This window comes from Heterocephalus glaber, unplaced genomic scaffold, assembly GCF_053883595.1.
Source record: "Heterocephalus glaber isolate CG9 unplaced genomic scaffold, H.glaber_assembly_v1.0 deba00000122, whole genome shotgun sequence".
Lineage (NCBI taxonomy): Eukaryota > Metazoa > Chordata > Mammalia > Rodentia > Bathyergidae > Heterocephalus > Heterocephalus glaber.
In genome coordinates, this window is record NW_028258138.1 from 85,753,581 (window position 1) to 85,766,269 (window position 12,689).

The 12,689-nt window shown below is 44.6% G+C and overlaps 1 protein-coding gene across 3 annotated transcripts; it reads right to left on the minus strand.

The window, feature by feature from the left end:
• Positions 1-3,118: 3,118 nt before the first annotated feature.
• Positions 3,119-12,436, minus strand: Dut (deoxyuridine triphosphatase). 3 transcript variants are annotated; one of them, XM_004835445.4, is made up of 7 exons: positions 12,229-12,436; positions 11,654-11,789; positions 10,122-10,213; positions 8,569-8,613; positions 4,001-4,075; positions 3,821-3,891; positions 3,119-3,453 (listed from the first exon to the last, which is right to left on the minus strand). In XM_004835445.4, exons 1-7 carry the CDS (start codon positions 12,365-12,367, stop codon positions 3,397-3,399), a joined length of 615 nt encoding a protein of 204 aa, XP_004835502.1. In that variant the 5' UTR covers positions 12,368-12,436; the 3' UTR covers positions 3,119-3,396. The 3 variants fall into 3 exon arrangements, with proteins under 3 accessions (XP_004835502.1, XP_021117133.1, XP_021117124.1); XM_021261474.2 differs by having other exon boundaries at positions 12,148-12,421; XM_021261465.2 differs by lacking the exon at positions 12,229-12,436 and having other exon boundaries at positions 11,654-12,132.
• Positions 12,437-12,689: the final 253 nt, after the last annotated feature.

The following is a 12,689-nucleotide window of genomic DNA, read 5'->3' on the forward strand; positions in this document are numbered from 1 at the left end:
GGGCACTTAAAAGCATACTGCTAAGTGTAAGATGCCAATCTGCAATGGCTACAATATTATGTAATTCCAACTACACGACATTGTGGAAAAGGCAAAGATGAGACAGCAGAAGGACTGGGAGGAAAGGGATGGATGCATGGTAGAGCACAGGTGATGTTTGGGGTGGTGGAAATAAGCTGTGTGCTACAATAAAGATGGATGTGTCATTATACATTTGTCCAAACCTCAGCAATCAAACACCAAGAGGGAACCTGAAGGAAACTCCCACTTTGGGTGATGGTGCTGTGTCAGCGTAGGTTCATCACTTGTAACAAATGTGCCGTTCCGGTGGGAGATGTTGGTAACAGATGTGCATGTGGGGGCAGACAGGTTATGGGATATCTCAGTACCTTCTTCTCAGTGTTGTTATGAACCTAAAATTGCTCTAAAAACACTTTTCTAAAAAAAAAAAAAAGTTGAACTGAGAAGCCATTACAACTGTAATTTGAAGACATTCTAGAACATTACAATAAAACATGACAGAAAATCTGAGGACTTTCCACAATTGATGAAAGGCATGGATATACAGATTCAACGACCCAATGACCCCTCCATAAACAGTGCCTAAACCTTCATAGTGTACTACTTAATACCAGACATGCAGACATATGTAAACCAACAGAGGGTAAAAGTAGCTAACTTCCAAGGGATTGACTGTTAACTGACTCTTCAATTTGCTACCAGGACAGTAGGGACTGTGAAAGGGCTGCAGGAAGGAGAGAGGAGGAAAAGAGAGAGAAAAAAAGAAAGATTATTCCCTAACTCCTTAATACTTTTATGAAAGCAGTTTAACTTTCCTACCAAAGCTGATAAATACAGTACAAGAAAGGAAAAAGTACAGGCCAATGTCTCCTATGGACATATATGGGAAAGGAAACCTTAAAATATTAGCAAACCAAATTCAGCAATAAAAATAACATACACTGACCAAGTTGAGTTTGTAGCAGGCATGCAAGATTGTGGTGCATTGATGCAATGGAATATAAAAAAAATGAACAGCTACATAGAACTGGGTTAGACCTCAGTGTTGAGGAAAGGGAACAAGACCTAAAAATTCACGATTCTGCTTTATATAAAGTTCAAGACCAGTACAGTGGAACTTGACTTAGGCAGACAGCAAACTTTAAATACAAAGAAATGATGCCTCAAATGTAAAACTAAGTTACTTCTAGAATTGTAGTGTGACTGAGACGGGATACACTCCTGGCCTGGTGGGATGCTCTTCTTGCCACTTTGGTAACTGTCACCCAGATGACAGCATGTTCCAGGTGTGAACACACTAGAGCAGGACTTTCACTGGCCAGCTCATCCTGTATTGCTGACCTCTACCATTTGAAGGAGAGAAGATCAAAGAATTATGACGGCAAAGCCATAAGGACCTGAGTTTTAATAGTGGTCATAGTCTGAATGTATCCCAAATTCCTGTGTTGGAAATTTAATCCCCAGTGGACCAGTATTGGGAGGTGAGGACTAACACAGGTGTTCAGGTCACAGAAGCAGGGCAGGTACTTACTTTTCCAACATGTGCTATCTCTTACCAAGTTTTTAAAACATGCTGTCCTGGAGTTGCTCTAATGACTCGGTAACAGAATGGATTAATGCCATTATAAAAAGTGTTCATAGGAATTTGTTGTCACGAGAGGATGAGGTGCTATTTGGAATGAGAGACTGGACCTGCTGGAGCCTTAGTCTTGAAATTCCTATCCGGACTGTGAGCCAACTGATTTCTGCTCATTAAAAACTACCCAAGATACATCATGTACAGGTACAAGTACCCAATAATAAATGTAAATGTGTTGTATACCTAAAATGTACCAATAAAAGAATTTAAGGAAAAAAACTCAAACAAACTATGGTCTCAGGTGTTGTTACAGCAACACAAATGCAGTAATGGTTACTGGCTAAAATGGTATATATGTTTACTAAACCTCTCTGAGCCTATTTTTGTCATTTATAAAATGGGTGTTTTGTTTACTCTCACAATGAGAAAGAAATGAGTTGTCTGTAATGTAGATAAAGCAGACGCATAAACAGTAACTACCTGGGATGTGTAAATTGAAGATCATTTGTCTCACTGGCCATACTTATTCAACTGTTGCACTGGCAGGGTTCAGTTGTTCATTGGCTAGTACAGCAGAAAAGGATTTATCTAAATTTTACTGACTCTGGAAATAATTCAAACACATGCTCACATACATGTGTAATTCAGTCTTTACAGTATTTTCTCTTCTGACATGTTGCCCTGTAATTGTTTAAAATGGTGGCTGGGTTCCAGTGAGCTGACTCATGACTAAGTCTGTGACCCCAGGACAGGCACAGTGCAGGGTGTGGAACAATCTAGGACAGGAGATGCACTGTAGCTTGTGCTTTCAGAACTGGGGCAGCTAGAGCGGCCAGCTGCTCCAGGAGCGCATCACCTGTGTGACCCACACCTCAGTTGCAGCCTGGGGAGTCTCACGGTGCATCCGATGGACAAAAGCTAAGAGACACCAATAGCTGATGCAAAGAAGTCTGGGAAAAAAAGCAAAGCAAAGTAAACTAGAGACTGACAACCAAGCTAATCCAAGAACTGCCCGTTTCTGCAGCACAATGGGACTGATACGTATTTATTCAAGCTACGTGGTTGGGATGGAAAGACCCAAGGCTCAAGTATATACATACCGACACATTAATTTTATTTCTATTAAACAGCCTATTTTCTTGGAGATGATCTAATAATGCTACTTCAGTGAGAGAAACTCAGATAAATATACCTGGTACAATTTGCATGAGACGGAATTCTGACCAACAGATCAACTGCAAATCACCATGTTACATTTCTTTCTACAAACATAGCTCTATCCCAGTCAACTCAAGGTCTACCAAGATTATGGGTGAAAAAAAGGTAAATAACCAGAATGCCCTTCTTACCTTCACATAATCTTAATATTAAAAAGTACTTTAGCAAAAAACCCACAAGGAGTAACTTTAACCTCTTCCATACTTCTTTTAGTTCAGTGTATGTAATTTCTATCTGTAGAATTCAAGTGTACTGAATAAAAGCCAGTATTTATGATTTATAAAGTTAATAAAGTATCACATGTTGAAAGAATGTTTATTGGATTAAATTAGTTATTAAAAAATCTGTAACTGATATACATTTGATTTTTAAGTCTGTTATCAGGTCACCACAAATCAGATTTACATACAGTCTTCAACTGCAGATAACACAAAGTTTCTAAGCGATGCTAACAGAGATACCTTTTCCTTTACCATAGCAAATTAAAAATTTTAAGTTTACAGATATACAAAACACTTTAGCCAAAAAGTCTATTTTTAAGAAAAAAGGGCATTTTCACATTTTAGCCTAAATTTTAATTAATTCTTCCCAGTGGATCCAAAGCCTCCGGAACCCCTCTCGGTATCGTCCAATTCCTGAAAGACAGAAAGGTCACACGGCACAGTTAGCTTTAGTCAGTTCTTCCTTCCAGCTCCTGATGTAAGACATTTACTTTTGCTGTATCAACTCATCTTAGAAAGAAAGATTACAGTTGGGCATGGCCTGTAATCCCAGCACTCAGTAGGCTGATGCAGGATTGCTGCAAGTTCAAAGCCAGCTTGAGCTACATAGCGAATCCAAGGTCAGCCTGAACTACACAGCCACAAAAAAAAACCAGATTACAAACAGAAAATTTAAAAAGGATCTATATATTAGTTGCAAACACCATAGGAGATCCTCAGTTATATTTTTATTCGTTACTTACGAGGCATCATCATTCTGTACTCAACTTATGACACTTACTTGAACTTCTTCTATTTCTGGGTAATAAATCCGTTCACAAATGAGCTGGGCAATTCGATCACCTTTTTTTACTTCAAAGAAAAAACAAACAAGTTTTATCTTGCCTATTCGAAAGTTAGTGCTGACACATAAGCAACCCAGAATAGTCACTAGACTTATGTGAATATATGTCTAACATACCTTCAAACTTTTCTTTGCCAAAATTAAACAGCACAACGCCAACATTTCCTCTATAATCTTCATCTATGACTCCAGCTGAAGGAAAAACAATATCTTGATTTCTGCTATGAGAATACTTTGAGTGTAATATTTCAAACATTTTTTATACAGCTCTAAAAACTATCCTTGCAACTGATTATATGAATCTTGCTCAGATAAAAAAGATACTACTAAAATGCAAATCATCTAGAAAATGGGCCATAATTTCCTGCCCTGTCACCATTATCAAATGGTGACCACTTCCTACTTTAGGCTGGCATAGCAATTATAACCTCTAACCTACTGTACAACATGCGAAGCAGGCCAGGAGAAAATTATGACTGGCTTCAAAGGCACTTTCTGGTAGCAGCTTCTTGCTAATATTCAGGTTGAAATACGACTGAGTCATAAATAAAATGTCAAACACCAAAAGGAAAGATCAGCAGTAGAATAAATCAATGCGGACACTGTTAAGCAGCAGTCTTGCAGGTATCAGGACATCCTATCTTTACAGTAAGAACAGAGCTCATATTCTTTCAATGAAGTACAGTCCTGTGTACTATAATCTGAGGATGCTCCAGCTCACAACCCTAACAGATCGCCATCTCCATGTGCAGTCTGCAGTCGTCTGAGATGATAAATACAGAAGCGGGAGAGCTCTGCCTGGGACTTGAGCCTGTCCCTGTGGCAGCCCAGAGAGCCACACTAACCACTCTTGCTGGGTTCATCTTTGGGCCAGGAACTCGGGTGTCCACAAACACACGCACAGGTAACACAGGTCCACCGGGCCTGCTCACTGCTTCTTTTTAAACATTAAGATCTAATGACATGAAGGAGTTGAAAGCGTCTTCAGGTTGCGCAGCCCATCCATCTGGTGACACTACGGCCCTAACAAGAAACCTTGTACCCAGCAGCAGTCAGGCTTCATCTTTGCCCCTCAGTTTGCGAGGGCCAGTGAGGCTCCTACGGGCCCAAGGAAGCGCACATCAGTTCCACTCCACAGCGGACTGCTCCGTAAGTAACACTGTGCCCTGAACAAAACAATGCAACCTTTACAGTGGGGAGGAAACCAGCATAGCCACAAATTTAGCTATTCGGCCACCCTCCTAATCACAGGAGGATCAAATGAAGGAAAAAACGTCTTTCAGAACAAGGCCCGTTCCAGCTAAGGCCCTGCCCACCTTCTCATGTAGGGAAAAAGGGCAAAGTCAGCTCCATCATGGGGAAAAACACCAGAAAAACCACGATTTCAGATTTTGCCAGTGGATCAGCAAAGTTTAAATGAACTCCTGTGCCTTTTGAAAGAATTACGAGGGACAAGAGAAACTGAACTTCAGCACTTCTTAAGAGGTTCCTGATGCAACGCTTTAAAACTTGAACTAATGATAAATACATTTTATCAGTGAAGGGGAAGTGTAAAGATAGGCTGGTTTCGAGACTGCCCCATTGCCTGCTTTGTTAGACTGGCACTTAATGTGGCCCGAAAGGCGACAGAGGCAGTTGGTCTCTCGTCTAGACCGGAGGGAAGTCTATTCTTTTCTAGGGGTTCAGCAACAAAATTAACCAAGTCAAAGGTTAAACCTTGGTTTCTTTCCAGGCTGCCAGCCAACCATTAATGTAGTCCTTAATACTCAGGAGAACAGCGCTGGGGATTTAGCTCAATGGTTCTGCCACCTGCCTCGCAAGCGCAAGGTCCCTAGTTTGATCCTTGGTACCAACCTCCCTCCGAAAAATACTTAGGAAAACAATGGATAAAAGAGCAGGACTAGTCGTTTCCCGAATTATCTATGTGGAGAAGGTTCTGACTGCAGGAATGACTTAACCGTGTGTTGTTCCATGTGAGAACAAATGACCACAGGATGCCAGGACACTCCTGAGGCGCAGGCTCACAACACATCCATGCCGAAGGCTGAAGACAACAGGGACAGACTGACATATGGTCATGTTTGTTCCCACTTTGATACAAATTTTTAAAATTATCCAAATGGTATCACTATACATCAAGTAAAAGCTACTGTTTCCTAACTAGCCCTGAGGCAGCCAACATCACTAGCTTTTCATTTATAAAATAGCAAGCTGATTGCTTTCCATATTTAGTCATAAAAAAGCAGCCCCTGACATATGAGTGATTCCCAAAACCACTTTCCTGGGCCAAAGTGGGTAAATGTTTTCCACTGTAAAGGTTATCACTGGGTAACGCTACAGCCCTTTAAGCAAAGTCCATCCTCAGTATTCCACAGTGCCCCTTTCCAAAATCCTTGCCAGTACCAGTTGGCAGCAAGCCCCATGTGGTACCTCATTGCTTTTCTACGCATTTCCCTGAGGACCAGTGAGGATGGCTATGTCCCCTCCCATACCTGTGTTAAAGACATTTACATGTCCTCTTATATATTTTGTGAATGATCTTTTTCTTATGTGTTTTTTCATGAGATGCAATTAAAAATTTTTTATGATATTTACAAAAAGACTCTGTTTTTGTAAAGGCCTCTGGTGTATATCTATAAAGAAATCCTGTCAGGAGTACCCAAATAGGTGGATTTCTTGAATTCTACAGGACAAAAACACCTATTAAGATTTTACGCTTGGACACAAAAATGTGAAAATTCCTTAAAATGTTGTTTGAAGTCAATGAAAATGTATGACCATAAAGAAGGCCTTCAATGAAAACTTTTTAACCACGAAGGCCAATGGTATACAAAATTCAATAGTTCCAAGTTCATTATTACTCAACTGCCACCTGCCTGTAAAGAAAAATCCGAAACTTATTTTTTCTTAAGAAAGGGCCATAAGAATGAGGGCTATCTCTCTTCAGGAGAAAAGTACGTTGAAAGTTCATGGGCACTGCAGAGTGACGACCTGGCTTCAGGCATGGCTCTGCTGTGTGCAGACTTGGGCATGTCACTTGCCCAGACGGGCTCAATGAAGCCCACCCACACTGCCAGGTGGGATTCGGAATGAGGCCTGCACACCCAACTCTTCCCTTCCACCCTTATTTACAACCTGGGAAGCTGAAAATCTCTCTTCACAAATGCAAACTGCTGCAGCCCAGGACAACATGTGCCCAAGACACAGTTTTAAGATACTCTGCTTCCAAGAACACATTACAGTGTGCTTTTATGAATAACACCTCACCAACTACCAGGCAAATGGACTTTCCAATTATATGGATCCCCCCACCACTGAGGGTTGTTTTAAAGGGGAAAAGTTAGTAATCATTTAAAAAAAAGTTTCCACATAAAAGAAAAGTAAGTTTCCTGAGTCCCGAAGAGACAGAAATGATGTTACAGAGCTTAATCCAGCTACACAGTGTCACATGGTAGTCTCCGCTGTCATTTAACCCTCCCATCCTCATCTCTGGTTCAGGTTGAGAAACCCAAGAAATATATATACAATACCCAAAAAATATATACAATTTTTCTTTTCTTTCTTTTTTTGGTACTGGGCATCGGACTCAGGACCTTGTGCTTGCAAGGCAGGCGTGGTGCCACTGAGCTACATCCCCAGCTCTATATACAGCTTTTTCATATGCTTAGTTAAACTATAACTGTATGCCAAAATGACCATTCTTGACTCGGGATAAATACCTGTGAAAATCAGAACCTACTGAACCCAGGGAATCCTCACCCCTAGTCTGGGCATCCATATAACCCTGCTATGGGAACTCAGCTTCGACTGGCCCCACAGCACCACCTAGTGGCACCATGGGAGACACCAGGGCCTTCCTGAAGTTGGCTGAGGGGCAGCCAGTTGGTTGGCCAGGGTTACGCCAGCCAGTGCTGTTCCCTCTGTACAGCACAGCACCGCCAGCTGATTCAGGACAATGCAGGGAAATTGCTGACATTTAACTGCAGGGCCAGGAACAAGGGTGCTGCAACCACATGGACAGGGACCCCAGTTTTAATGTTTATCAGCTGGGTGCATCTGAGCCCTTGTCCTCATCGTGGGAAAGCTTGGATAGAGCAGCTCTGCAGAAGTGGGCAGAGGAGGGGAGACTACTCACGCTGGGAGCAGAGGCCGCTGGGCTCCTCCCTCATCCTGAGGGACCAGGTGACATTGTGGACTTCCTGGAAGAGAACCTCAGGACGGGTGCAGCGTCCCTCCCACTGCAGGGTGCGAAGGTGGCCTCTCCCGTGGAGGTGCGCGAATTCTCACCAGGCAGTCTGTTTCTAGAGCCTTTAGTGTCACTTAATCATTTACGCCAACTACAGTCATTTACAATAACCTCGAAAAGCTCCTCCTGAGAAATCATGTTTGGACTAAATGCAGCCAATCACTAAACCATGGCGGAAATCCTGTCAGACACTTCCGGGTTAGCTCATTACCGAATGAACATGCATTTTATAGAGGTCATCTGAAAGTTAGACACTGTCAGACAGTATTTGCAACTGTTTCATAATTGCCTGTCACTTCACATATGAACATTTTTGAAGAGGCGAGGCACAAAGATTCAATCCCTTTTCTTGAAAATAAAAATGCAATCAGTCACTGACTTACGTACCACCTTTTAAGCACAAACAATAGACAGACTTACAGAATTAAAAATGTATTACCTCCAACATCTATGAAGTGTTTGGCAGCCAAGCCAGAACGAGGAGCTAAAAAACAGAAAGGGAGACATGGGCTATGTAAGTGGGAAAGCAGTACTGGATACGGGGTAACTGATGAAGTGTCAACCTATTTTCTCTCCTATGAATGACTTCATGTTAACTTAGCTGATAGTTCTGAATTTAAAATAGAGCCATCACAACACTGCCTTAGCAAAGCCAGAGAAACTAGAAAAATTCAGCAAGGTTTTTATTGTAAAGCCAAGTCACACCTCTCCCGGTGACTTGAGGCGATGGAGGGTTTGTGGCGGCTGGAGCAGAGGCAGCAGGCGGGCAACTGAGGCTGCTCATGCCAGGAGCCCTGCTGCAACCGGGAAGAAAGGGCTGAGCTGCCGGGGACGCAGGACTCAGGGAGACAGAGGGACAGACAGACAGAAAGGGAGAGGGCAAGAGAAATATAGCAGCTCTGACCTAGAACCTGGGACTCCTGGTTAGGACTCAAAAGATAACTTGTAGGAGCCAGGAATAGGAGTAAAATGCATAATACCAGTCCAGTAGTGCCAAAAACTAAGCATCAAAAATTCAATTCTTGTGGGGTTTTTTTCTAAAAGCAAATCAAAAGCTAAGTTTATCCTTCATATTTGCTAACTTAAGCATCAGGCCCACCACGCGTCATCCCCACTTTTAGTATTTTATCTTAGAATAATCTCAATCAGGCACTTTGCCAATAAACGCTACACCCCTTCTAGTTTGATCTTCCCATCACTCCAGCCCTAAAAACAGAGTCTGGGATGCCAAGAAGAGCTAAGAAGAGCCCATATTGTTCCTCCTTTGAGGGCTGAAGTGCTGGCAGCTCCTCAGGGTTACCAAGGCAGGGTCTGTCTGGGTCTCTTCACCCGTGGGGCTCACTGTCCCATTGTCCCTTTATGTTTACCCTGAAGTTATTTTAAAGTATCCATGCTCTTGACAATTTTTAACTCTCTCTGGTGACAAATGTCTCGGAAAAAGGAACCCATTCACTCACTGTCCATTCTGTCCCAGCTCCTCCGGATATGAAGCACTTCCTCTCTCCAACAGCCCCGTATCCCTTACAGAAACCCCCCGAGATGGCACCGAAACAAGACCCAGTTCAGCGTGCTGACCCTCTGGGGGTTTACTCTTAAACTGCCATGGGCCGCCATTCTAGGCCCCTATTTCCTTACACAGCACACAATAGCCCTTCTTCTCACAGTCTTCACAAATAAAGCTGACCTCCTTCACCATCTAGTCCTTGAGGGCCGAGCTGCAGTACCGCTAGGAAGATACCAATTAAAAGTCACGTAAACTTCCAGCTTTGCTGTGAGTTATGAGAACCACCTCTTGGGCCAATGTGAGCCTCTTAAAAGCTTGAGCAAGAAATCAGAAATAAAGGCAAAAAGAAGGGCAAAAGCAGAAAATACAAATGTCTTCAAATGGCTACATCTGCCACCATAGATGGTGATTATTTTTGGACACAACCCAGGCAGTATGCAAATGGCACTAAGATGAATGACAAGTAGTTACGTGTTTAAGTCACTTACCTACTCTTCCATAGCACCCAGAAGGAAGAGCAATCTGAATGTCCGTTTTCACAAGAGCTTTCTCCATAGGTGGTATTATATAGTCATAGGCACTAAGAAGACATTGAAAGGAAGCAACTGGTATTTTATAAAATTGTTACTTTTTCTTTCTTTGTGACAATGCACACGGAACTGATTTAAATATATTTCATAAAATAATCTATACAGCCTTAGTTTTTATGACCAACCTTGCTATAATGAATTTCCAGTTCATCTAAAAGATGTTTATGAAGGTCCAAGTAAACATCTTTTACTTTTGTCAAAATTACAACTTTAGGTAAAATAATTCTCAAATTTTTGGTAGGGGGAAGGATGTCAATGTCATAAATGTTTCCGTCCTGTCCCTGGGCATAACTGTTAGAAAACGGAGGTACCTATTAGCATGAGGGGCAGAAAAGCAGATTTTAAAAGGTGTAGATTTCACCGACATGGTGTGAAAAGCAGGGTTCCTCCTGCTCTGCTTCCCAAACTGGCCTCGAGCTTCAGAGGCTGAGAAAGAGACTTAATATCCCCCCCCCCCCCACAGGCAGGAAGAGATTCTCAGAGGTCTGACTGGCAAGTGCTGCTACCTTTGCTACTACTGCAGGCCCCTCCTTGAAAGGAACTTAAGAAATTTTACAACAAGCAGAATTGAAAGTTACCTTAGAGCCCTTAACTAAGTCTGATAAAACAGCATTACATGTCTATTTCTTTACTAGGCATTTCCTCTCTTTAAATAGGTTAGCCCTAATTTATTAAAGACATCAGTGCTGGGTGCGGTGGCGCACACCTGTGATCCGAGCACTCGCGAGACTGAGGCAGGGGAATCGCAGGAAATTTGAGGAACACCTGGGCTACACAATGAGTCCAAGGCCAGCCTGAACTACATAGCGAGACCCTGTCTCAAAAACCAAACCAAAAACCAGAAGACACCAGTGACTTCCTTGGCAAATTCAGTACAGAGAAAGTCACCTGTGTGTGAGGATGCCTGAAATACCTCAAATCAAAATCTCCAAGACTCACTTGGCCCGGCTTTGAAATCCAACTCTATCACCATTCTCTTACTCGCTGAAAGTAAGGGCCTCTACTGTGGCCCTTTCAGCTTCAATAGTAGCGTTTTCCTATTACTATCTTCACACCCTCGCTGCTCCACTTTCTCTATATCTAAGACTTTAGATCAGCTGTCCTCACATTCCTGTAACCTGGGAGGTCTTAAAAGAAATCCTCCCGCTTGGGATTCAGCCCTGTAGTCAACACCTGCTCCCTGCCAGCGCCACTTTTCATTATCGCAATGGTTCTAAGACCGGGGCGCCGTAGTCAAGTGAAAACAGCATCACATTCAGGGGAGATTACTCCACTGCATTCGAGCCCGTGCACAAACCAATCCCTTCACCAACTCCCTGCTCATCGACTTCGGGACCGCGCACAGGGTTAAGCGCCAGGTTTTAGTGCAGGTTCTCTTCCTCCCGAGCGGTCGCCCGGAAGCGAGGCGAGGCTGAGCCCCCGCCGCTCACCTGTACAGGTCGTAGCCGGCGGCGCGCGCGGAGCCCCGCGTCGGGGCCGTGGCGTGCTCCGACAGCCGCACGAAGCGCAGCCGCAGGGCCGCCGCGGAAGGCCGGGGCCGCTTGCCGGGGGACGCGGGCGCGATGTCTTCGGAGGAGGGCATGGCGGGCGGGCAGGCGGGCGGGCAGGCAGGCGGGCGGGCGGCCGCAGGAGCGCAGGGAGCGGGGAGCACACGGTGAGCGCGCAGCCCGGACGCGCCGAGCTCCGAATTTTCCCGCCTCTCCCTCCCCGCGCGGGCGAGCTCACCGCCCCGGCTCAGAGGGGAGGCGACATTCAAATATGGGGCTGGAAGCTCTTGTCGGAAAGCGAGACTACTGAATATGGTTCTCGTAAACATGTACTCCAAAGTCAAAGCCCTGGTCCAAAATAGAGAGCCAGCTCCGGCGGGATAAACTACAATGACAGAAAGCTGCCCCCCCCTCGTAAAAGGCGCAAATGGGCTCACCCTTCTCACGGTCCGCCCACATCCGGTTCCGCCCCCGGCCTCTCCCGCACCCTCAGTAGGCCAGCGACCCCTTCTTTCTACCGGCTCTGCTGCAGCCTTGACGCGGACTGCCGATGCTGCGTAGTGGGCGTGGTCCCCAGAGTCCCCTCGGCCGCCGCGCGTCCCGGAACGCAGAGTGGAGCCCGGATGCGAGCGCGGGGCGCAGGCGGAGGGGCGTCATCCCCAGCCGTGCGCCGGGTCCCCTGCGTCCCGCGCCGCCGGTGACCCCGGAATCAGTCCCGATGGCTCCGCCCCGGCCCTCCTAGGTGATTGGCGGAGCTCGGGGTGAAGCTCTGACTCCCCGGATAACTGTTACATAACTGTTACAGCTGTGACATCCGGGACACAGAATCTCCAGTTTTCTCCGCAAACGACACGAGCAACTGGAAACCAAATCCTAGTGCATTGCAGATTTTCACGATAAATGAAAACATGAAAGCGTAGAGCAGTTTCCGAGGAAATGGCAATTAAAAATGTTAGGATATGGGCGAGGACGGTTCCTT

What these genes read in the sequence shown, in the direction of transcription:
- Dut (XM_021261465.2), bottom strand. Translation starts at nt 12,039, where the DNA reads ATGTTTACGAGAACCATATTCAGTAGTCTCGCTTTCCGACAAGAGCTT. An exon ending in TGGCAAAGAAAAGTTTGAAG is followed by an intron (nt 3,892 to 4,000) that starts GTATGTTAGACA and finishes TTTTCTTTGAAG; the next exon opens with TAAAAAAAGGTGATCGAATT. An exon ending in CAGAAATAGAAGAAGTTCAA is followed by an intron (nt 3,454 to 3,820) that starts GTAAGTGTCATA and finishes TCTGTCTTTCAG; the next exon opens with GAATTGGACGATACCGAGAG.